Below are 25514 nucleotides of genomic sequence, written 5' to 3'. Positions count from 1 at the left end.
AAAAGCCATTATCATAGAGAGAAAAATTCTTTTTTATACACTTGAAAACAATGAGGATGTTGGTAAAATCTCTCCATCTCACAACTTCACATCCTTACCTGATCTATAAAAAATTCTAGGCATTGCCAGGTCGATAAGACTTGAAGAGGCTTTTTTAAATATTCATCAAAATCAGTTTGAATCTATACTTCACTATTGACTAAGATGTATATGACGAGAATGTAATGTATCTTTTTTCTATTTTTTTTTCAAAAGTTGAATATTTATAACTTTCTATAAACTATTTTCAAATTTCCCGCTTTATCAAAGGAAGTATCTCGACCGGTCTCTCGACGCCTCTAGTGGCATATTCATGAAATAAGTGGAGATACTTCCTTTTTCTCTTTAATGGCGAACGTCTTGTTCGTGTAGTATATATTTATGCATGGTGGAAGAATAGTGCTAGGAAATATATAAAAGATGGTGAGTTTTTACAAATATTTTATACTGATTTTAAATAGTGACTGTTATACGCAGAAGCTATATCAAATATAATTTTTTTAATATTCGCAAGAGTACCACGTGTAAGAACAGTTATTGAAATGCTCATATGGATCATTGCTTTGCTACGTGAATAAATAAATGTCAATATCCCAACTTATTCAAATGCTGCTATATATTACATTGTAAAAGAAGATTACTCTGGCCCTTCCAATGTAGTCTGGCCACTTCCCATCTTCAGTTTATTTAGGGTGTACAATCGCCTAATTAAATATGTTTTCAATTTTAGTCTTTATCAACTGCTAGGCCACTGATCAGTGTCTACAATGAAAAATCAGAAGTCGTCAAAGAAACGAGCATTGCCCTTCCGGCAGTATTCAAAGCCCCCATCAGGCCTGATGTAGTCAACTTTGTTCATCAACAAGTATCGATGAACCATCGTCAACCCTACAGTGTCAGCGACAAAGCTGGTAAGTGATTGAATTGGTTAATATCAATTGCGGTTTTTGTTGATTTCGGGTTGAATCTAGGCACTGAAAAATGTCCACATTCATTTGGTATTGATCCGCTTGATTGTTCCAAAACTGTGCCAAATCAAAGTGGTGACATAGGCGTTCCTTTGTGATTATACATATCAGAATAGGGCAGTGTTCACCACACAAAACTTTTCATTAGGAACAAAAATTTGGTCTGAATGTTTTATATGAGTATTAACTTCTTAGATATCTTTATAAAATTTAGCACAGCACTCTGAAGTCTACAGCATTTTTTTTGTGTAGGAAGCAAATAGTTTAAAAATGAAGTTTTTATATAAATGTGTAGATTGTGCATAAAACACCTTTGGGAAAATTTTACTTTATGGGAGGATTTTCGCGATTTTTCATATAATGATGCTACGTGATAGTAGGAATTCAGAACACTTTTTATTCTTTGTTGGACTCAATTAGTTTTCGAGATATAGCCTGTCAAAGTTTGTATGATGTCATATTTTACTTCTTTTTTTTTAAGCATTAAATGATTGTAATTCTCATATTTTTCATTTAACACGTCTTTTTCCATATCATTGCACTTTTTTCTATTCCTTTTCATTCACTTATCGCCAAGTTTCTTGAAATTAGATTGAAATTCCATAATTTGTCACATGCTAACTCAATCTAACCTAACCTAACTCAATTTAACCTTACTTTACAATTTTGAAAAACTATGTATCCTCAATATCTAATCTAACCTCCATATTCTAAATGGAACATATTTTCGAATATTTACTTTTGTAAAAACTATCTTTCCTCAACATTTAACCTGACCTTCGAATTCTAAAAGAAACATATTTTTGAATAGTGAAACTATATGCAATTTATAAAAAGTGATTTGTGTGCACCTGACATGGAATTTCATTCTAATTTCAGGAAACTTGACAATAAGTGATTGAAAAGGAATAGAAAAAGGCGCGATGATATGGAAAAAGTTGTGTTGAATAACAAAATATGTGAATTGCAATCGTTTATTATAATATTCCGAAAGCCAAAATCGCCTATTTTGAATCATTTAATTGAGAAATATCTCAAATGCTATTGAAAAGACTGGTATGTGGCCATTTAATAAATAAATTGAAATTCAGTGACAAAGAATTTGAAGCCGTGCAAGTTTACTGTTCCGAGTATACAGTAGACCCAGGTGACAATGTACAACAAATACCTAAAGAAATACATTTTACTCAACAATACCTATCATCGACATTGTTGCCAGCATTACCGCATATATCATCTGTGGGATTAATTACTCCAGACATTGTCCGACTTTACCCTAAAGTGGACAGGAATACAAAAAGAAGTAGAAAGGAAAACTGCCTGGAGTATCATGGATGTATAAAGATACTCCCGAAAAATATTGACTGATAGAAATAGAAAAAGCCAAAGCGATGAAGAAAAAAGAACAAGAGAGAAAACAGAAGGCTAAAGAGATGAAACGTGCATTACATTTGCTATCAGATACAAATATAGAAATCAAACCAAAGAAAAAAAAAATGTAGAGGCTGAGATTGATAGTGACTTTGAGACTGACATAAGTTTGATCAGAAGGATCAAATGAAATTCCAGTTATGACCGAGAACATAAAAGAGGAAACATTTTTGTTAGTGAAGTTCAAAAAAAAGAAGACTTTTACATTATATTGGACAGGTGATTACAAGATATAGCCCTAATGAATATTAGGTTTCATTTATGAGAAAGAAGCCAGGTACCTGGAAATTTGGTTTTCCTAATATTAAAGATGAAGGAACTGTATATTTATCAGACGTAGTATGTGTATTGCCTCTGCCTAAATCTGCTTCTACAGATAGAACAGCTGATATACTTTGTTTTAAAAAAAGATCTCACTATGTATAACATGCAATAACAGATTTATTAAGTTTGTTTAATATGTTACACTAATGATGGTTGAGTGAAATGATGATTTCATGACTTGGATATAACGAAGTTGATTGTGAGTACCTTTAGAGTACATTTTATGTTTATTTTGACCTCAATAAATGGATAATTTCATATAATAAGCTGTTTTATATAATGAGCTTCTCAGAAATGTTGCTGTTGCTTCATCATAGTAGTTTGTATCAGCACTAAATTTTACTCTAACTATATCCAAATTTATTAGGTATATAATAGCATTGAAGTTATTTTGCAATAACTAATAGCTTTTCTGTTATACGGCTGAGAGTAAAAAATGTACGAATCCTACCTGCTCTCCCCTATTTCACTGATGTGTTGAATCTAGTCGTGTCACTATGACAATATGTAATGACATTCATTCGCTCATTTGATTAAAACCCAGCAATAGGAATCTTGTTTAAATTGAAGTAGACCATGCATAGGAATCACATGTCTGATGAAAGAAGCCAATAAACCAAATTTGTCCTTAAATAAGTCTCGAGGCTTAGTTATGCAGCATTCTCACAATTTCAGTCACTGTCTTAATCAAATTGAACCAATGGCATCAAATGTGATTGTGAGAAAATTTCAAAACTTTGTATGGATGCTTCTACAAAAATTCACAGGTTTAATATTATATAATTGAATTAGACAAATCAAATGAATATGTAAATTAAAACTCACGGATAGAATGGCCAGATATAAGAGATCAAAATGAAAAACAAATTACCATACTTCACTGATTCACTCCACCTTGAATACAAATCATGTATATATAATATACAGGAATCTCAAGTTCATATTGGAAACTTATTAGTATAATCATACACAACGTATTGGTAATGCAATAATGGAAGTGACTGATATTTTCAATGAGAATCGATAAACATTTTTCAATTCAATAAATATACATCTTGGCAAAATTATAAATTACACAGTTGGAGTTGTTTCTTCTATGCCGATTTGATTTTGTGGCCTCTTAAATGCTTCCTCTATTCCATAGGTCACCAAACTTCCGCGGAGTCTTGGGGTACCGGTCGTGCTGTCGCCCGTATTCCCCGTGTCAGGGGCGGCGGTACCCACCGTTCCGGTCAGGGTGCTTTCGGCAACATGTGTCGCGGAGGTCGCATGTTCGCTCCCACAAAGCCATGGCGCAGGTGGCACCGCAGGGTCAACGTCAATCAGCGCCGATACGCCCTGGCTTCGGCCGTCGCCGCTAGCGGAGTGCCCGCCCTTGTGATGAGCAAAGGGCACGTCGTCGACCAGATCCCTGAGCTGCCTCTGGTGGTGTCCGACAAAGTGCAGGAGATGAGCAAGACCAAGGAGGCTGTGCAGTTCTTGAGGAGGATCAAGGCATGGTCTGATATCCAAAAGGTATTTTTTTTTACCTGTGTTCCAGTTATAACCACTCAATTCAGGGGAATAATATCAATACAAAAAAAATATTTTGGTGTAAAGAAATAATGTTCAGACTTTCGACTTTTACACAACAATTGAAAAATACTAGAGATCAAAATTACCCTTTCAGTGTGACATGAAATTTTTTTACAAACTGTATGCCCAGTGTAAATCAAATTATCTAAAATAACAATTCGTTCAGACCAGTCTCAAATTACCTACACTGTAGGTTAATGGACTTGACACATATAAAAAAAAACAACTGCTCCCCTGGCTAATACCATGAAGGGCGTTGAATTATATCGGACAGGTGCCAGTGCAGGATTGTTCACTGAAGTTATTCCTGCATATGCTGTTGGCGATACAACTGCTCCAACTTTTCAGTTACTTGATTTACAAAGTGATGGATCATATAATAATTATCCATTAAGGTATAGTGAATATGAACATATGGTGTATCAATTAGTCATACTATTTTTTAAAACAAAAAAACTCGAAGCAGCATTCAAATGTACTTTGAAAATATTTGTTCAACAAAAAATCTATTAGAATCTGTTTGGAATGTATGGTTTGGTTTGGAGTTTTTTTTTTTTTTCACAAGTTAAAAACAAAAAGTGAATCAAAATCAAATCGAAATTGAATGTATTCATAATACATTAGGAAAATTTATCAAACTACAAAAATTATGTAATCCGAAAGTGAAATTTGTTTACTTGTACAGTGGACCTGCGGTAATTCGACAAACGTTTTTCAGGGCAATGTTGAATCCTCGAATTTGTCAGATTATAAAATAATGCCTAATTCTCTATAGTCTGGAATTTTTTGAATAGGAGTACTTTGTAATTCGACAAATTACGAGTCCAGCATAACAGTGGTGTCGTGTACAAGATAACATAATATGTACAATCAAATCGACAATGATAGGCATGTTGAATTACAGGGGGCGCCGGATTAGACAGGGTCCGAATTACTGCGGGTCCACTGTATTTGCAATTCAATCTACATACAAAATTAATTATAATTCACTCTTAACCAACCGATTACGAAATAATCTTGAAAATTTGACTTTAACAACTAATTATAAGAACTCCAACTTATACATAAAAAAACATAGTCTCCACGATATTCTGTTATCTTCAAATAATTTCACAATTCACATTCACTTTGGTTCTCTGAATAATGATTTTATAACGGTAATGATAGGACATTATGATAATACATAAGTAAGTTTTTGTACAGTTGCAAATGTATCTAACAAAAACACTTCTCCCCCACATCTGAACTGTAACACCCTTCTCGACACATGTTTCACAAATTAAGATGGAACTACATTTACAAATTTTGTGTATTTCTTTCAATGATGATATGCTTTTGGTCCGTGTTTATGAGTACTCATGATTTTGTATTCAAAAGCTCTGATTATATACCAGGAAAAGTATCTATTACACGTATGCAATGCAAAATCTTAATTTTTATTTCTTCATTAGGTATACAAGAGCCAGAGATTCCGGGCTGGAAAAGGTAAGATGCGTAATAGAAGACGCATCCAAAGGAAAGGACCTCTCGTCGTTTACCACAAAGATCAAGGTTAGTAATGAAAAATGTCCATTGAAAGTAATATATTTATGACTTCAATAATTTAGTACCGATTAAATTAACAATTTTCGATTGAATTAACAATTTTCATTAACTTTCAATTCCCATTTCAATGAACCATTGTAAATTTGTGAGAAAGACACAATTATAATTATTTTTCGTTTTTATTTATTTGTAAACAATCTGCACAAACAAATGTCCACAGTCTTACAAGCGTTTCTTGTTTGAATGTTCCAAACTTGTGCAATAGAAAATTGGTGGCAATAGGCGTTCCTTTCTGGTTGAATATCAGAAAAGGGCACTGTCCACCAAACATTCCTTTGAAAAACCATTATGTAATAATGCTTACACTCTTTGATCAATGTAATGAGCCTTTTTCCTGAGAATAGTACATCGAACGTGTCATGAGAGGCAGCACTAGGAGTAGGGACAAACAAACTATTCACATGTAAAACAGTATTGTTTACATAATAATAATTTATTATTTAAAAATATAAATCTGATATAAAAAATTATTTTGTGCTAGTATAATGCCAACAAAGCATTGCTGTTTTGTGAATTGTACGTCAGATAATCCATATTCCGAAGAAAACGTGTTTTTTATACCATTTATAAAACCTCATAATAATGAGGTTAGATGTAAGAAACGGATACATGCTTCGAGGAGAGTGGATTTAACATTGCAAAAAATAAATAAATATTCATATGTATGCTCTAAACATGAAATGAATAGTACATTTTTCATAGTTGATTACCATTGATTAGAATGAGATATAACCTCAATCGTTTATTAAATTATATTCATTATATTTAATTAAATTTATTTCATTACCATCTATATTTGATTCATATTTCACTCTGAAATGAGTCTAAAATTCATAATTATTTTAAATTTCTTTTATTACAGTTTGAATCTACCGCTACTCAATTACTAGAGTCTGTATACTAACCTGTCTATTAATTCACTTTTTTTCCAGTTACTTTTAAATTACGGCATGCAAGCCAACGTTTTAATGCTACAACATTGTTATCCTTTACAGTTACAAATTTTAGTTTTGCTCCAGGAACATTTTCTTCTGTTAAAAACATTCTTTTTTAATTGTACTTTACCATATGAGGATTTAGGCAGTGTTTGTCCCTACTGAACTACTAGCGCTGCTAGTGAGTGATTTTTCGTACTTCAGGAAAAAGGTTCATTGCTGCCCTGGTCATTACTTAGTAACTAAAAAAATATTGATGTCTAGTTGAATAATATCGTGAAGATTCTTGATTTGAATGAAAACTATAAGATGAAATTGGCAAATACTTGATGAAAATACATAACTAACGTAATGAAGAAACACTTTATTGTGAGATTATCACTATACAGATTTACAAAAACTAAACACGTTTCGCCATACAAGGGCAAAACACGTGTTGTGGTTTTGTAAAACAGTTGAGTGAAAATCTCACAATATAGTGTTTTTTTGAATACGTTAATGAAAACTAACGAAAGTTTTTGGAACATATGTTTGTACTTCTGTTATTTCCATTTATTTGCCTCAAAAATAATTGTTTCATAAACCTTCAAGGCCTCCGCCGTGCCTTCCGTAACATTCCTGGCATCGATCTGGTCAGCGTGGAGAAGCTCAGCTTGTTGAAACTCGCTCCCGGTGGTCACGTTGGACGTTTCGTCATCTGGACCGAATCTGCCTTCCAACGATTGGACAAACTGTTCGGCAGCTGGAAGACCCCTTCCTTGGAAAAGAAGGGTTACAACCTGCCACAGCCCAAGATGTCCAACACAGATTTGTCCAGGTTATTGAAGGCTGATGAAATCAAGGCTGTTCTTCGTGCTCCACAGTAAGTCAGACTTTTGTTCATTTGAAATTGTCGCAATACTTGTTACGAATAGCTTTTGATTTCGCAAAACCCCATTTTTCTATACAAAATTTTCTGTAGATTGAAATAGAATGAAAAGTTTCAACTGGAATTGAAATTGAAAAAACGTAAAAATTTTTGCAAAAAAAATACCAGATTTATTGACAAGTTTTCATTTATCAAGTATAGTGTCCGACCGAAACTGGTTTTTATGACCGAAACCGAATTTCATCAACGGTCTCAGTTTCGGTCGAAACCGAAACTTCCTTATAAGGATTATGTTTTGAGGGAAACATAAAGAAAACGTTATTTCAATCAGTCAGTCTTGATATCATGGTTTTTCAATGGTTTTTCAAAAATATTAAACATAAAATTACTTGTTCAAGTTGTTACTCAATATCACAATAGGTACTTAATTCTTATGTAATAAACAAAGTAAGTCACGACATGATTAGGCACGTGGACACGGCAAAGTGTCTTCGTTACTTGTATGAAATTCAACGCGCCGAACATGCCCGATCACTCCCGAATGCGGTGTCGGTCGTAGTTTCGACAGGTTTGCTGGAAAAACTGAAACTAAATCGAAACCGAACTTTCGGTCGGACACAAATCAAGTATGTAGTGATTACTTTATATCCTTAAAATTAAATGGATTGCTAGGTAATGAAGCAAAACAAGGTATTAAAAAACTAATTGCATGTAAAATTATTTCCTCTTGATACTTGGAAACTAAATGGAAAATGATCTGGTCAATTAATATAAATTCTTCTTTGATTCAACAGTATAATAATATGTGATTATCTTTATTACAAGGAGACTTCAGTTAGTAATGATACATTCATTAGGTTTGATGCTCTTCTTCCACTAGAAATAGTTTGAATTCTGAACCTATATAATACAGACACAATTATATATGATCAACATTACAATATGGAATGGCAAACCTCTTAGTTCAGCTATTATTCAAAAATTAATTGAAGAAGTTAGGAATATAAAGATTTTTCGATCTTTTTTACTGATTATCAATTGTTCTGATGATTCTATTGAATTTCTATTGCCTAAAATGATGAAGCAAATTTAGAGCATTGGGTTATGATTGAAACCTGTGATTATATGTTGACACCCGAGTTTTTTTTTTCAGTCATGTAAATTTTTATATGTATTTTCAGTATGGTTTAACGTTTTTCTTTTTTTTTCTCAGGAAGAAGGTTGTTCGTCGTGTACGCCGTCTGAATCCTTTGACCAATACCAGAGCTTTGTTGAAACTCAATCCATACGCTGCAGTCCTGAAGCGACAAGCTTTGTTGACTGCCCAGAAAAGGAAGTTGCAGAGAGACGAACAGCTCGCTAAGAAGAGAGGAGTAAGTATTTTTGCTTTTGTCATTATCTCATTTCTTTAAATAATTGAATATTTTAACCTGCAAAGTTTTTCAACTTGGTGATGATTAAGCTTTTGGTCCGTGTTTATGATATTTCATGATTTTATTATTCAAAAGCACTGATTCTGAACATCCAATGTGAAGGTGATGAAAGTATTATATTGTATTATATTGTATTTATTTATTAAGTAGGCAAGCCTAATATACAAAAAAAAAGAAAAATTACAAATTCAAAAATATCTCACGACCTTAACTATTTAAATATAGTAACATTTTAAAGTACCTTTCAAGGAAAACCAAATATACATACATATCTATAGATTATTAGGTTATTAGGTTAGTTCACATTAAAAAATAAAAAAAAAATTACAAATATCATAATGAGCTGTCACTAATATACTTCTTTAATGATGACTTAAATTGGTTTATTGAATTAGATTCTTTTACAAATTGTGGTAGTTTATTAAATTCGTTTAAGCCTTTATGAAATATACTATTCATTCCAAATTTAGTGTTAGTTTTATTAATGTAAAAATTGTTATTTCTTCTCGTATTGTAATCATGAACTTCATTATTTCTCAATAAGAATTTTTGAAAGTAATTGGGTAGCAATCCTTTATGCAGCTTGAATATAAAGATCATAGTCATATATAATATACGTTCTTCAACTGAAAACCAGTTTAGACACTGTAACATCGATTTAATTGCTGAGTAACGGCTACATCCCAATATTAATCGCATGCCCCGATTTTGAAGCTTTTGCAATTGCGCTATTTTATTTTTACCAAGTAGAAAAAGTAATGTAGTACAATAATCAAAATGAGGTTGTATTAGGCTTTTAAAAATAGTCAACCTAGCATACATAGACACTTTTTTACATATACGAGAGAGAAAAAAAAAGTTTCTTAGATATTTTTTTACAAATAAAATCAGCATGACTATTTAGTTTTAAATTTTTATCAATTATGAAACCCAAATATTTTATTTCAGTCACAATTTCAATGCTAACATTATTAATATTTATAACAGCATTTGCCCAAACAATTTGATCATACTTATAAGATGATGTCAAAATCATACTTTTTGTTTTATTGACATTTAGTTTCAGTTTATTAATAAATAAATATGTTTCAATGCTATTTAAAGACCTATTCATTTCAACAATTGCCTGATCCAAATTTTCATGTATACAATAAACCAATGTATCATCTGCAAAAAGATTTATACAGTGTGATCCAGATATGTGATTAATATCATTTAGGTAAATAATAAAAAGCAATGGACCTAACACACTACCCTGGGGTATGCCACTCTCAATTATAAGTTCATCTGACAATTCTTTTCCAAATTTAGTTTTTTGTCTTCTGTTGAATAAGTAACTTTGAATCCAATCGAAAACAATCCCTGATATCCCATAATATTTTAATTTTTCAAGTAGAATATTTCGATCAATTGTTTCAAATGCCCTTTTAAGGTCGAGAAATGTCGCAACAATGTACTGATTTCTATCAATTGTATTTTTCCATTCAGTTATTAAAAATTGTAGAGACGTTTCACATGAGTGTCTAGCTCTAAAACCTGATTGGTTGCCTATAAACAATTTATTGGTATTAAAGTACTGAATAATTTGGTTATATACAGACATTTCTAACACTTTTTCAAGAGTTGGTAGTATATTTAATGGTCTAAAATGTTCAGCTTTAATTGAGTTAATTTTCGGTACAGGAACAACAGTGGAAATCTTAAATTGATCTGGAAACACACCGGTTCTAAGTGATGTGTTAATTAAATTTAATATTGCGTACCCAGCCACATCAAAGCTTTTTTTTAAGAAATTATCATTTAAAATTTCTGCTTTGTTAGTTTTGTCAAGCGAGAATATAATATTTCTTAGTTCATTAATTGTTAAAGGCGAGAATTCAGTGAAATTAGCTGATATAACAGGGTAGTCATGGGTCCATTGCTGTACATTTTGAAAAACTGAAGTTATTTCATTTACACTATATATGAAATATGAATTGAAATTATTAGCAATGTCTATTTCCTTATTCAAAATTACATTTTGATTATTAATCTCAAACTGAATACGGCTAACAACATCTTGTTTTGGCTTAACAAGTTTTTTAAGACACTTCCACATTTCCATACTATTATTTTTATTTTTGTCTATAGTTTGTTCAAAATATAATCTCTCTTTTTCCTTTAGTAAAACAACATATTGATTTCTAATGATCTTATAGACATTCCAAAGTTCTTCTTTTAGACCACCCTCGCAATGCCTAAAATTGTAATATGCATTATTACGCTCACGTCTTTTTTCTTTAAGTTCATCATCAAAGTAGGGTACATAATTACTTTTGAGATATATTGTTTTCTCAGGGACAATTACATTAACAATTGTTGACACATTATCAATTAATTCATGTAAAATATTATCGACATTAACTGAGTTATTGTTCCAGTTACAAGATATTAATTGCATATTTATATTATGATACTCTCGATCTGTAAATTTTCTAAAAGTAATTGATTTTTCAGGCAATCGAAAGTGTTCAGTGGATAAATTAATGGATATAATGCCATGCTCGGAGATGTTAGGTTCATTCACAACTGCTCTAACATTATCATAATTTGTAACAACATAATCAATTAAAGTTTTTGAATCACCACAACATCTCGTATAATCTTGAACAACTTGATCTAACCCATACATATTAAATAGTGTTTTTATTTTTTGCTCATAATATTCATTACTAAAAAAATTGAAATTAAAATCACCAATCAATAAACATCTTTTACCATCAGAAAAATGTTTTTCTATCACATCCTCCAGAGCATCAATAAAAACAGGCTTACTGGAACTTGGAGACCTATAAAGACCCCCAATGTTCCATATATTATTACCTATTTTGATTTTTATGAACAGACACCAATAAACCATGTCAGTTATATGAGTTTTACTTGACTTAACTTCAACATCTTCCCTTACAAAAATTAAAACTCCACCCGTATAACGACTTGTGCTATTACATCTAAACATCTGATACCTTTCAATATAAAGTTCAGCATCATCTATCTCTTCAGTGATACATGTTTCACTAAGAACAATTACATAAGGCTTATAACAAATAATGTTCAAAAATATATCAGCCTTGTGAGCTAAAAAACTACTAACATTTGAATATATAATATGTTGATCAAAACTAGGAGAACTGACATAACGATTCTGAATATTAGGCTCTACTTGTTTTTTAAATTAACAATTTTAGGAACAGAGTTCACATATTTTATAGTTTTAGAAGTATCACCATTTTCTACCATCTCTTTAAGTTTATCTTTAACATGCTTGTAATAATCCCTTTGAATCTTTGTTTGATCAAAAAACACCTTAACATTACCTGGCAGTTTATTCTTATTGAAAAAAACTTGCTTTGCATCATTTTCTGTATTAAATATCACTTTCACTAATCTTATTTTATTTGGATCAAATTTTCCTAGTCTAAATACCTTAACGTTACGATCAAGCAGTTGAATATCTGAAAGTAAACGTTGTACTTTATCGGTTTCATCTAAAATCCTCTGTGTCTTATCGGTTTTTGTAGACTCACTTACATTTGTTATTATAATATTTTTGCTACGCTTCTTACGTTCTTCCCATTCAGAAATGACCTCCTCAGTTTGGAATAATGATGTATTTGTAACTTCAGCATGGCTCGCGATATGTAAACGTTCAATTTCTGTAAATTGAGTCTCTAGGGCTGCTATTTTCACCTCAATTGCTTCAATCCTCTTATTTAATTGTCCATTTTCCACACGTAGTTGTTGTAGTTCACATACAGCTTTATCAAGATTACTTTTCTGTTCATCAACCGAATTGGATATATGTTGTGTAGATTTCTTCAGTTCGGAAAACTCTTTCTCAATAGATTTCTTAAATGGGTTCAAGAACTCAGTAAGCAGCTCCTTAAAGATTGATTTGATTTTTCTCTCATCCATTTTCGGATCACTCTCAGATCTGGTACGGGTGGTAAGTTGGCTGTCGGTGTGACCACAATTTACGTACTCTTTATTGTCTCGCTGACATACAACCTTAGCCTGCCGCGCACAGCTAGGATGAAAGTATGCGTGACAAAACTCACATTCAAAGGAGAGCTTCACCCTTTTTCCGCAATGCTTACAAATTTTTATTTCGTCTTGACTATTATCACACATAACATAACAATAATTCAAATGTTGATAATTACCCACTGTGAGTGCACACTAAGTTTATTAACCAATCTGCAATTCTGCCTAAATCCACTGGACTAGAGGAAATTTGCATTTATCACTTTCTTTATCAGTTTACTTTTTTTTTTTGGTCACCATGTGGTTTCTTTGGTCAGAAGAAAAAATGAATGCTAAACGCTTCTGTTGGGAATTATGCATTTGTTGTTGAGTTTTCAACAAAATTGTTTTGCTCAGTAGATGTATTGCACTCTGCCTGACAGTTTGATACCAAACACAATATTTAAATAACTCTATTTCACAATTTATTTGATAAAGTTTGAAGAGCACACCAAATCGAACTAACCTTGACAGAATATTCTTTAAACCTCCTGAAACAAGAAATGAGTATGTTTTTTCTTTCAGATAACTTTGTCAGCTGATAGTGCGGTCATCAAGTCAGCAGCATTACAGAAGAGAAGGAGGGAACAGTTGTTGAAAGTCAAGAAAGAAGGAAAAGCTAAGCCTGTAAAAGCCAAGAAGTCCTCTGGCAAGAAATGAAAGGGGTCACTATAGTTATAGCATATAAATGAGTTTTGTGCATTTTAACTGTGTTGACCTAATTATATATTAATAAAACAACAAATTAAACTTCTCTATTATTTATTTGTTTCAAAAGGTTATTCCAGTTATGAGTTGGAACACGTCTGTCGGATGAAGACATTTTTTTTTAGGTCAAATATCTGAAGAATTTATGAAGATGATTGAAAATGGAAAAGGAACTCTAATTTTTTGGATATTTCTACTTGTTTGTTCTTCATGTTATAAAATTGTTGATTTGACTATTACTCTTCACTATTACATCTGCCCAAATTGAATATCTGTCCATCAATATATTTTGACAATATTTCCACCTATTAATTCTCCTATCACCTATTAATAATAACTACAGGCTTCTGAACTTATTAGTTTCTATGTATGAGTTCATTATGTGGAGTATTTTCAATATGACTAATTATAATTGCCTTGTCCTTTGCAGCAGTGGCTGACTTTTTAGAAATTATTCTTGATTCAATAGGTGTACATAGTATCAAAATTATAGATTACACTGAAAATGGGAAAGTAATGTGATGAATAATTATTTTTGTTTTTACTAATGTTGAATAAAGAAATTTCCAATCGGAGCTGTTCTATGCAGGATTGATTTTGTAGCCTCTTACACTGTTCCAATCAGCACTGATACGCCCTGGCTTCGGCCGTCGCCCCTACCGGAGTGCCCACCCTTTGAGCAAGGGGCATGTCATCGACCAGGTCTCGTGAGCTGCTTCTGGTGGTGTCCGACAAGTTGCAGGAGATGAGCAAGACCAAGGAAGCTGTGAAGTTCTTGAGGAGGATCAAGGCATTGTCTGATATCCAAAAGGTATTTTTTTTATCTGTATTCAATTTATAACCACTTGATTCAAGAGAAACGTTTCAATACAAAAAAACGGTTTTGATGTAGAGAAATAACGTTCAGCCTCCTGACTTTTTCAGAACAATTGAAAATTAATGGAGATCAAACTTCCCCTTTCACTGATCCCTGAAATATTTACAAGTAATTACTGCTTGTCAAATCTAGGAAGAGACTTGAGACATCTCTCTTTCTCGCTCTCATAGCCCTCTAATGAATGCACATCTAGTGGGCGAGACCGTAACGGAATTCAGAAAGTTCTTCCTACATTTGACAAGCTTTAGTGCTGATATTCAAAGAGAAAGAAAAACAACTTCACAAAATTTGTACAAATGAACTGGATAATATTAATACAAAATATGTCGATGTAATTATAATGAAAAAATTGTAATAAAAATATTCTATACTCTCCTCATAAGAAATGGCTGCTGGTGGAATTTCTCGTGGCAGGAACTTATTAAAAGTACTTGATTTTGAAGGGCAATATCGTAATGGCTGATATTTCAGTGAAATTATAAAAACTTCTGATATTTATTATGGGTACTTGATCTAATTGATATTTTAAAAATATTAAACATATTTTCAATAAAGGTAACTTTTCAGTTCCCTAATTTTTATACAAAGTGATGGATCATATAATAATTATTCACTCTATAGTTATTTAAAACTATATGAAAATATGACCAAATAAAATAGTTTTATTTGAGATTATCCGATCCTTATACAAATAGCTTTTAATTGAATGAAAAGTGTGAACTGGAATATAAATTTAAAAAAATTGGCAAAAAATACTAGATTGTTCATTAACGGCTGATTATCAAGTGTGTTAACTACATACTTGATAATCAAGCATATATATAAGAATTACATGGGTTGCTAGGTGATGAAATAAAATACAGTATAAAATAATCAACAATGAAGAGTGTAAAACAGAAAAATACATGAAAAATTATGATGTATTTCCTGTTGATAGTTGAAAACTAAATGGAAAATGTCATGGCTCAATAATATAAATTAAGTTAGGAATATAAATATAATTTGATCTATATTACTGCTTATCAAATGTCCTGATGATTCTTTTGAATAATGTCTATTGCCTAAAATGATGAAACAAATTTAGAGCATTGGGTTATGATTGAAACCTGTGATTATATGTTGACACCTGAATTTTTTTTTTAGTTATGTAAGTTTGATATGTATTTTCAGTATGTTTTGATGTTTTTCTATTTTTTTTCAGGAATAAGGTTGTTTGTCGTGTACGTCATCTGAATCCATTAACCAATACCAAGGCTTTGTTGAGACTCAATCCTTACGCTGAAGTCCTGAAGCGACAAGCTGTGTTAACTGCCCAAAAAGGGAGTTACAGAGAGACGAACAGTACGCTAAGAAGAGTGGTAAGTATTTTCACCTCATTTCTTTGAATAATTTTATATTTTGACCTACAAATTTTTTTGACTTGATGATGATTGAGCTTTTGGTCCGTGTTTATGATATTTCATGATTTTATTATTCAAAAGCACTGATACTAAACATCCCATGCGAATCTGATGAATGTCTTGAAACTAGAAATGAGAATGTTTTTTCTTTCAGATAACTTTGTCAGCCGACAGTGCCGTCAGCAGCATTACAGAAGACGAGAAAACAGTTGTTGAAAGCATTATTTTTTGTTATTGATCTGTTTTGAAGCGTCATTGCAGTTATAAGTTGAAACACTTCTGTTCGGATGAAGGAAATTTTTTCAAGTTGAATATCTAAACTATCTAAAGGATTCATAAAGGTGATCGAAAATGGAAGAGGTGGAACAACTTGTTATAAAAGGACCAAATTGAAATGGTGAGATTTCATTTTATTCATTCAAGAAGTATAATTGTGTATAATTTAAACACAAGTCTCACTGAATACACTAAATATCATATAACTGTATTGATAACTTTTTTTTTAGTTTTATTTGCTCAATGCCTACTCGTTTGCTTCTCATGTTATAAATTTATTGATTAGATCATTAGATGTACTATTACTTTTTACTATTACATCTGCCCGAATTGAGTATTGTTACACCAATATATCTTGACATTATTTTTTTTCATATTTGCTATCGATGACGTTTATATGGAGAAGAAGCCTCTTAAACTTCTATGGGGGTGGCATTATTTACACAAGCCATTAGGATTAATTTCAAGAACCATTGAAAAAGATTCTGACTTGCCACAGTTCAAGAACAGGTGTATGAAGACAGCAGAAACTCTAGTGTTACACAGTAAGTTGGTTTATTTTTTAATAAATTTGCTTTTTGGAAACGAACTGGAATTTTCAGAAATGTGGTTATGGTATTAAGACAATTTTGTTTGAAATGCTTTTAGGAAATTAAATTCATTAAAATTGGTGAATTTGACATTCTATTTTAATGACTATTATTGAAATCTAGAATTTTCAGAATTTTAAAAATACTGTAACACTTTTAACAGGCTGATCGCCACGAGAACTGGCATACGACTCAAGAATGAATATTGAAATGTATAAAATAAAAAGCAACTTGAAAACTGAATGCTAAATGAAACAATTGAAACCAACACCAGCAATAATAACTAACAAACATACAAGGTATAAATTTATAGAATAAATTGAAGACCTTCAAGGAGTAAGTATAAAATACAAGTTCTGATGCATTAGCTTTCCTCAACATTCTTGACATTGGACTATTGAATCCATTCTAGGCAATTAATTTGGCCTGAAATAATTTGAATAAAAATATTAGATCAGCCGGAATCCGCTTGTTTCTCGATATGGTTAGATGTAGTGTAGAAAGAATATCAGTGTAGTTACGTCGCTTATACCTAAAATCTTCTTTATTATTATCTGGCATTTTTTTAAGCAAAATGTTGAAAGAATAATTGTATATATAGTGGTTATGTTACACGTTTGTGATACAAAAATAGAGTAGACTGAAAATCATTGTTACGGTTATTTTTGTATTCAACTCCAGTTTATTCATTCTTAGATACATTTTTATAAAGTTGTCAAAGCTTAGTTCCAATCAAGATTGGCACTGAAGGATGACCTGAATATTGCCGGTTATCTTCGTTTTTGGCGTCGGGACGTGGCGACCCCATCGCCCAGGGATATCGACTTCAAGTCGACCCTGCAATCAGCCATATGCTCTTGGATTCGCGCCGAATAAAGTTGACTAATCGACTTATTTGACCTTTTCGCAAGCGCAGACATTTGTCGAGGCTATCTACGCCTGTCGCTTCGTAATTTTGGTACGAATCGGGCAAGGCGAATCAAAAAGACTCAAAATCTTGATACTCCAGGATTGAAGGGAAATTGTCTTTGATGGTTTCCGTTAATCCTATGGGACGAGGTGTGTGAACAACTCGAACTTCTAACATGTACTAACATGTAAAGCAGCATTATAGATGCAGTGGTACAATGGGAGTTTTGGAACATCTCTCCACGCCTCTTGGAGATAAATCGTTTTCCTTCAATGTAGTTTCGTGTTAGTGATCATGGATCACATTGTCAGAAAACGATTTTTCTGCTTCAGAGGTTATGAGAAATGCTTTAGTAAACCAATTGAACACTTTCAAGATACAGTATCTACCTAGGAAAGTGATGGTCTTTTTCCTGCATTTTCCAACATCTTTTGAAGGTCAATTGTTTTTCTCAAATGTATTATTTTGTTAGAGATCATATGATACATTATCGGATGACAATTTTTACCAAAGCTAAGATAGTTATGGAAAATGCTTCAATAAGATCATTCACAATTTCAGACCGGGACAAAGCTGTGGATTTCCAGGAAAGCTTGCTGAAGTACTTTTCTTTATCTAATAACGAGCAATCATTTTCCAGCAATGTGTTTTTATGTTTGTGCTCATGGAAGACATTGTTAGATGATGATTCTTTTGCTTGGTTATGGTGATTGTGGAAAAGACTCCAACCAACAAGCTAGGGGATGGGTTTATATATATTAGGTTTTTGAAGGAATCCATTTTTGGGTTTCTTTTAAAACCGAATGGTTCATCTAATTATTGTAGTAGAAAATTATTAATTTTAGATGCATGTATGTATGTGTGTGAATATGAGTGTTGTTTCGTAAAAGGTATTTACCTGCTTTGAGTTGATACTACATTCACTGATCTTTGAGAAACAAAATCAAGTTTTGCTGTAAAAATTGATGCTACACTATGATTAGTATTTTCGAATTTTTCCTTCATTCCCAAATTTTTGACATAGTTTTTAGAAAATTCATTAAGTTAGGTTTAGCAAAATCTATTAGCCATGTTGCTTTGAGCCCGATAAAATGAATTAATCTATAAACACATTTCTGATCGATTCTAATTTTTGATACTTACAATGATGAAACAAATTTAGAGCATTGGGTTATGATTGAAACCTGTGATTACCTGTTGACTTCTGAGTTTAATTTTATGGTTTTTATTTACACCTCCATTATTTCAAATACGTTTTTTGATATACCCTTTTTTTATGTTCTGGATTCATTAGTCTTATACATCATCTCCATCTTGATGTGTCATAATCGAGAAACCATCCAGATCTGGAAAAAGGAGCTGCAGACAACTGAACAAGTCATTAAAAATAAAGGTAAGCTTTCATCAAGTTTATTGAAGTATTCAAAGTCGAACTTGATTTCTTCAAATTTGAAAGAAATCCTGTTGTAATTGATGATATCAACGAAAGTATATTTTAAAAGACAACAGGGAGTTGAAATATTATTTCTGAAGTTGAATTTATTTATGCAATATTTAGTTAAATATATTTGTACAATAAATACTAAGATTGCTAAAAGTAAGAGAATTGCACTAACAATTTATAAGCATTGAAGTTTTTACAAATTACATTTTTTTCTGTAACTTGTTCATTTTACGATTTAAATGATGATTTGCTTTTGGTCCGTGTTTATGAGATGAACTGATTATTTTTCAAAAGCTCTGAATATACTCAGGATTTAAAAAATTGAAATCAAATTATTAGAATTACTAATTTTCTTTTTTTCTTCGTAGGTATTTCGTGGGCCTATGTTGTTTGCTTATTTGATATTTGCAGAAAATCAAGCTGAGGTAAGTTGAAACTGGCAGATACTTGATGAGAATCCATAATGTATTCAAGTGACACTTAAAAACTAGTTTCACTGTACACAAGCTTCCTCAGGCGTGTTCATACTAGTAGGAACTCGCCTATTCAGTGAAAATCTCACAATTTAGTGTTACTTGAATACACTGAATTGATATATTTGTATGTTTTGTTTTATCCATTTCACAATCTGAAGATGAAAGTAAAGCCACTTGAAGAACTAAAACATCAATGGATTATTTTTTATCTAAATTGATCCTTTGGAGCAGTGGTTCTTAACCTTATAATCATGCGGGACCATTTGACAAAATTTCTGTCAAGCCATGAACCACCAAGTTGGTTAATTAGTTTGTTTAAAATCTGTTTAAAATCTGTTTTTCCGTTAACCAGCTGTCGCACCCCTACGAACGACAACCCTCAGAAGTCGAAACTTGTGCGAGCTAAGGATTAACGAGGTCTTACCTTTTAACTTGTGATTCCTTGTTAATATACAATTACTTGTTAATATACAAGTACCTTATGATAACTACAAATAAATACAGTACAGTAAATAAATGGAATGGTTGTTCTAATTCATCTATAAATAAAATACCATATTATTTAATGTCATTTAATCATAAGTTAAAATCTGTAATTGTAACAAAAATTGCATTATAAGTTGATGCGATTTTTGTGATTGCATACTCTTTACTAAATTCTGAATCCTTGGTTCAGTGTTACTTAAACGCATACCAGCAATGGCATCCAACCGATTTCGGTGCTTGTTTTTAATAATCAGAAGCGCCGAAAACATAGATATGTCGAAGAAAATGAAGTTAGGTAACGAATAGCAATGTCTCGAAGTTTTGGGGATGAAATTGCCTTTTGGCTCCAAAATTTTTCAAGAATAATTCCTGATTCGAATGTATCTTTTAAGTTGATGTCGTGTAGCATATCAATTACTTCTTCTTGAAGTTAATCAGTCACCTAAGAAACGTTTACAACAAATGGATTGCGGATCAGTTTTTGAATACTTATCCTCGCAGTCGGGAAAATAGCGAATTAATTCAATTTTTAAGTTTTTTAAATGTATTATGTTCTTTTGTATTTCGCCTTTAATTTTCAGCACTCTGTCCATCAATAATTTGATTAAGTTTATCAAACACAAAAAAATTATTACTTTCGACGTTGTTGATCCATAGCTCGATTTTAGCGATATACGCACTGATTTTGTCTTCTTAAGCAAAAATTTTGCTCATGCCTTGCGACTTCAAATTTCCCGACCCTTGCAGTAGGAGGTTTAATTTATTCAGTTGCGCAAGAAAATCTACCAAATAAGCAAAATGTATTTGAAATTTGGACTCACAGAACTGATCAAACAACTCTTTGTTTTCCTTGTCAGTTAAAATATTTTTACTTCATCTCTTAATTCGTACAACCTCAACAACATGTTTCCTTTGGAAAGCCAATGTACTTCCGCGTGGAAAAGCAAAGTTTCATGTTCAGAGTTCATATCAGAACACAATTGTTTGAAGAGACGAGTATTGGGTGCATTCTTTTTAATGAAATTTACTACTTTTATAGCTATTTTCATCGTCAAAGCATTCTGGAAACGTCTTGGCAGCTAGTGCTTGATGATGAACAATGCAGTGCGTCGTAATTGCAATGCTGCAAGAACAGAGCGAGTACCAAGCATAGCAGGAGAACCGTCTGTACAAAACTCCGCAAGCCGTTCCCACATAAGTCCATGTTTTTCCATATATTGACTTATTGACGTCGTTTCAAGTTCTTGAGAAAATAGTAATTCTTCTTCAAACATTTTAGCGGCGGGTCGCATTTTATCATGTCGATTCATTTAACATATTTATTAGGATGGTTCCGCGGACCACCGGTTAAGAACCACTGCTTTGGAGAAATGATGAATTGCTTTTGGTCCGTGTTTATGAGACAAACTGATTTTCTATTTCAAAAGCTCTGATAGTATTCAATGATCTTCACTTTCTCTTCCAGGAAGGCTTGACTCTTTTATTAACAAGTTTTTCTATTTGTAGATTCTAAAAATTCGCTGTCAATGTTTACAAACAAGGAACTTTCAGGTAATTATATTTTATTTGAATTATTCAGTTGAATGAGGTCAGAAATAAATTTCTAATAGAATTAATATAAAGTCTAATTTTATAACAATGAAAGATATAAATTTTGTTAGATTTTTGTAATTTGAAAAAGTTTCGAAGCAAAATATAGTCTACTTTTATTTAATTTTACATTTTGCTACTATGTTTACATGAGCATATAACATAGGTTATGATAACAACTGGGTTTCTAATCTCTACTCTCAGAAGTATTTTTCAAACAGATCAAGCGTAGCCTTTACACCTACCTTCATGAACCCCCTCTCCCGTCCCTGATTACTATTTCTGCTGCTGACTCTCTTGCAAAGAAGGGTGCTGCAAGCAGCTTCATCGGACCAGAAACATTTGTTGGACTACAGTAGGGATGAACTACGATGTCTAACAGGCCTTCTTACAGGTCATTGTCATTTGAATCATCACATGCAGAGACATGGACTGTCGGAAGACAATGTGTGTCGCCTCTGTTTGGAAAATGATGAAACAGCGGAGCACATACTTTCTGCCTGCCCCGCTGGGGACCGAATCAGTTTTTTAGAGTTCGGCAGAGCCGTACTCTTACCATCTGACCTGAAAGACCACTCACCATACAAACTAATCGGCTTCGTTAATAAGCTGGGTTTATTTGGTCGAGTGTGAATAGGTGTGAGCCACAATAAACCCTTGTGGGTTGCAGTGGAGGGTCGATGGACCTAACCTAACATGATATAATACTGCTGTGTGAAACTGCTGTCAATAGTCACTATAGTTATAATTCCTATAAGATGGAGATTTTGATTGAATATTTTTGTGACTGATATTTGATAGTTGATATTTAGTGAAATATTCTGTGGGATTCATAAAAATGCAAATCAATTATAAACTTGTGGCAGCTTATTTTGTACCATATTTCTTCAGTTCTAATTTTTTACCCATATAATTGAGTCACCACCTCCCGTTTCATATTGAAGATAGTTTGAATCAGATTTTATCTCTATTACAGGCATTCCAATTCTTTGGTAAATCAGCAGCTTAGGCCATTTTCATCTCAGTCAATTTCAGCACTTGATGGATATTTTCATACCTCAAGGCTAGCGTTAGTCATTTTTTCAGAAAGCTTATTGAAACTGTTTGATAACTTTCATATATAAACCTGAATTTCTCCAAAAACCTCTAAAATCATCAATTCCAATTGGGACTTTGGAAATTCGAGACAGTAATTTAATCCTAGAATATATTTTTTCTACATGATGAATCAATTCTTGATAGGAATTGCCGACTGATACATATATGAAGCTAATTCTTGTACTGAATTTAGAATTTATTTTCAATAATTTCATGTTTGTAATTACTATTTTTAATTTTTTCCTTATCTTCATTCCAGGTTCAATGGAAAGATAGGAAGTAAAATTGTGTGTTGCCTCAAAGGATATCTAATGGAGTGATCGAATTAGTTCTTATCTGTAAGTATAATGTGTACCCAGATATTAATTGTTGTCTTGTAAATCACAAGTACAATGGTGTCAGAGTGTTATTTCTCTCAACATTCCAGTATTAACTAATCTATCACTGACAACATTTGTTAAAATGATGAAAACCTTTTTAGAGCACTGGGTTATGATTATACTCATGATTACTTGTTGACACCTGAATTTTTGTTGTTGTTGAATTTCCCTTCAAATTTTTAAGATCCCGTATTCAATTTGCTATTTTTGTTTGCAGGAAGAAGTTGCAGAGAATATATTTCTGTAAAACAGATCCTAAAATAATTACTTCTTGTAAGACTCTGATCTGGAAGGTCTAGGAACCAACGTAACAGGTTTCTGCCGAAAAACTAAATTTTCAGCAGTAATAGCCCAAGGGAATTATGAGTGAATTTCAATACAATGTTTGAAGTACCTTCAAAGGCTACCTGTATGAGAAAATTATAATGAAATTATGTATATCATGTTATTGTGATATTAATTTGAAAATGTTCCGTTATATTTTCTAAAACATTAAGAAAAAGCATTGTTTTATATATTATATGTTTTGAATAAATAACTTGTTTGAATTTTCTCCTTACTTCCTAAAATAGAAAGTTTACTTCACTCGTCGATCTTCTCTCGCTTGGTAACATTTCAATTTTTATTTTGTTGATAAATACAGAAAAAAGGTTGTGTGAATCGAGATTCGATAAGAGCGATTGAAATAAATGTATACTTACCAATAATTTTGGAAACAATTCAATTTTTATATGAAACCGTCATTTTCCATCTTACTAAAAATAGTCTCTAAACTTTGGCAAATTCCCAAACCTTAAATAACGATTTTGTGCTGTAGATTACTTTGGCTTGCGAGAAGGCGTTCTCGATATTAAAAAATACTGAAGTAGATTTCAATAAATTTTTTTAAAGCTCTGTTACGCCAGCAACGCAAAGTTTTTCTGGTCTAAGCTTTGGAACCATTCCTTGAGTTAACGTTTTGCTCTGACAAAATTCATCCCGTTATCTGTTATTATCTCTTTTGTGTGACTTCCACACATAAAACGTCGCAAGTATAGCTGAACTTGTGTCCAAAGATGCCGCGAGTTCAATATGGATTGCAAAAATCATTATCTTCATTTCGTAAACATCTGGACTTTGATTTCTCGCCATAAAAATAATTGTGCACATCTGTCTTCCTCGATAATTGAAACTCTATGAAACATATCTCTGATATCACTTCCAAAAGCAATTCTTTCCTCCCTGAATCGCCACAAGACAGATATCAAAGATGGAACGTAGTCAGGACCTTGGCAAAGGAAATCGTTAAGACTCTTACCATGAAGTAGATAATAACGTTTACCACACCTCGATTTCAAAAAACATTTATTCGACATATGCCCAAATTTGAGGCAGAGGAAACGTAATTTGAAGTTGAGAACATTCTTTCGTCTTTCATTCACTGATAATTCAGAGAATTTCGTACATTTTGATAATACGTAGTCCAGCTTTTTACACTCACTAGTTTTATTCTCCGAAAAACTATCTCTTTTTGAAATCGTGACAGTTTCTCTTCTGATAGGATTATTCGATAAACTATTTCTTTGAAAAGGATTACTAAAAGCGGCCATCGAGTTGAGCTCTTCTTCAAACCATTCAGAAAAATCTTAAAATGATGATTGTATTCCCTTCAAATCACGTTGATGCTTGAATTTTCCTCATGGAAACTTTTGCATAGTAGGAAGCTTGTCTATCAAATTTGCTAATAGATCTGGATTGTAGAGATACAGATGAGAATTGACGTTTTTCATTGTGGTTACCATGTTATTTACAACATTAGAAAAATAAATCCATGACTTCCACTTGTCTTCTTTAATGTAACCAGCTTTTTTCGCCCTTTCTATCAGCGACAAAATTATCCACTCCGGTCTACCAAAATTCATTTCTAGCATCTTGATAATTTTGGAGACGTTTCTCGGGGAAATGAGAAGAGCTTTCACAGTTTCTCTTGCTTTGCCCTTCAATAAATAAATAAATAAAATATTTATTAATCCTTTCAACTATTGTTAACAATAGATATG

General features: G+C 32.2%; 2 protein-coding genes and 2 non-coding genes across 5 annotated transcripts; all 4 read left to right on the top strand.

The window, feature by feature from the left end:
- The first annotated feature begins 304 nt into the window (after positions 1 to 304).
- On the top strand, positions 305 to 13990 carry RpL4 (Ribosomal protein L4). The gene is made up of 7 exons (XM_023165859.2): positions 305 to 462; positions 770 to 950; positions 3907 to 4277; positions 5789 to 5888; positions 7469 to 7739; positions 8959 to 9118; positions 13766 to 13990. The coding sequence occupies exons 1-7, from the start codon at positions 460 to 462 to the stop codon at positions 13898 to 13900; spliced, it is 1221 nt and encodes a 406-aa protein (XP_023021627.1). The 5' UTR covers positions 305 to 459; the 3' UTR covers positions 13901 to 13990.
- LOC111510004 (small nucleolar RNA SNORD18) lies at positions 5654 to 5724 on the top strand. The gene has a single exon (XR_002722711.1). It is a non-coding gene; the product is annotated as a small nucleolar RNA SNORD18 (small nucleolar RNA).
- A 1846-nt stretch (positions 13991 to 15836) lies between the features above and the next one.
- Positions 15837 to 24013, top strand: LOC111509999 (uncharacterized). Of its 2 annotated transcripts, XM_074175129.1 has the most exons (9): positions 15837 to 15972; positions 16027 to 16183; positions 16380 to 16622; positions 16908 to 17046; positions 19296 to 19394; positions 19814 to 19870; positions 21914 to 21958; positions 23355 to 23433; positions 23693 to 24013. In XM_074175129.1, exons 3-6 carry the CDS (start codon positions 16620 to 16622, stop codon positions 19867 to 19869), a joined length of 297 nt encoding a protein of 98 aa, XP_074031230.1. In that variant the 5' UTR covers positions 15837 to 15972; positions 16027 to 16183; positions 16380 to 16619; the 3' UTR covers position 19870; positions 21914 to 21958; positions 23355 to 23433; positions 23693 to 24013. The 2 variants fall into 2 exon arrangements, with proteins under 2 accessions (XP_074031230.1, XP_074031229.1); XM_074175128.1 differs by lacking the exons at positions 15837 to 15972; positions 16027 to 16183; positions 16380 to 16622 and having other exon boundaries at positions 16667 to 17046.
- Positions 19680 to 19749, top strand: LOC111510005 (small nucleolar RNA SNORD18). The gene has a single exon (XR_002722712.2). It is a non-coding gene; the product is annotated as a small nucleolar RNA SNORD18 (small nucleolar RNA).
- Positions 24014 to 25514: the final 1501 nt, after the last annotated feature.

The sequence above is a fragment of the Leptinotarsa decemlineata genome, unplaced genomic scaffold (assembly GCF_025532065.1).
Source record: "Leptinotarsa decemlineata unplaced genomic scaffold, Ldec_3_MD MMD2_tig00000882_RagTag_RagTag, whole genome shotgun sequence".
Classification (NCBI taxonomy): domain Eukaryota; kingdom Metazoa; phylum Arthropoda; class Insecta; order Coleoptera; family Chrysomelidae; genus Leptinotarsa; species Leptinotarsa decemlineata.
Note: the sequence above shows the minus strand (reverse complement) of the source record. Positions and strands in the feature narration are given on the sequence as shown.

Bases quoted from the DNA above. Each gene is read 5' to 3' on its own strand.
- RpL4 (XM_023165859.2), top strand. The intron at 4,278-5,788 runs GTATTTTTTTTT...TTTCTTCATTAG, and splicing joins CATGGTCTGATATCCAAAAG to GTATACAAGAGCCAGAGATT. The intron at 9,119-13,765 runs GTAAGTATTTTT...TTTTTCTTTCAG, and splicing joins AGCTCGCTAAGAAGAGAGGA to ATAACTTTGTCAGCTGATAG.
- LOC111509999 (XM_074175128.1), top strand. From the start codon at position 16,899: ATGGAGAAGAAGCCTCTTAAACTTCTATGGGGGTGGCATTATTTACAC. The intron at 17,047-19,295 runs GTAAGTTGGTTT...TGGATTCATTAG, and splicing joins AGAAACTCTAGTGTTACACA to TCTTATACATCATCTCCATC. The intron at 19,395-19,813 runs GTAAGCTTTCAT...TTTTCTTCGTAG, and splicing joins ACAAGTCATTAAAAATAAAG to GTATTTCGTGGGCCTATGTT.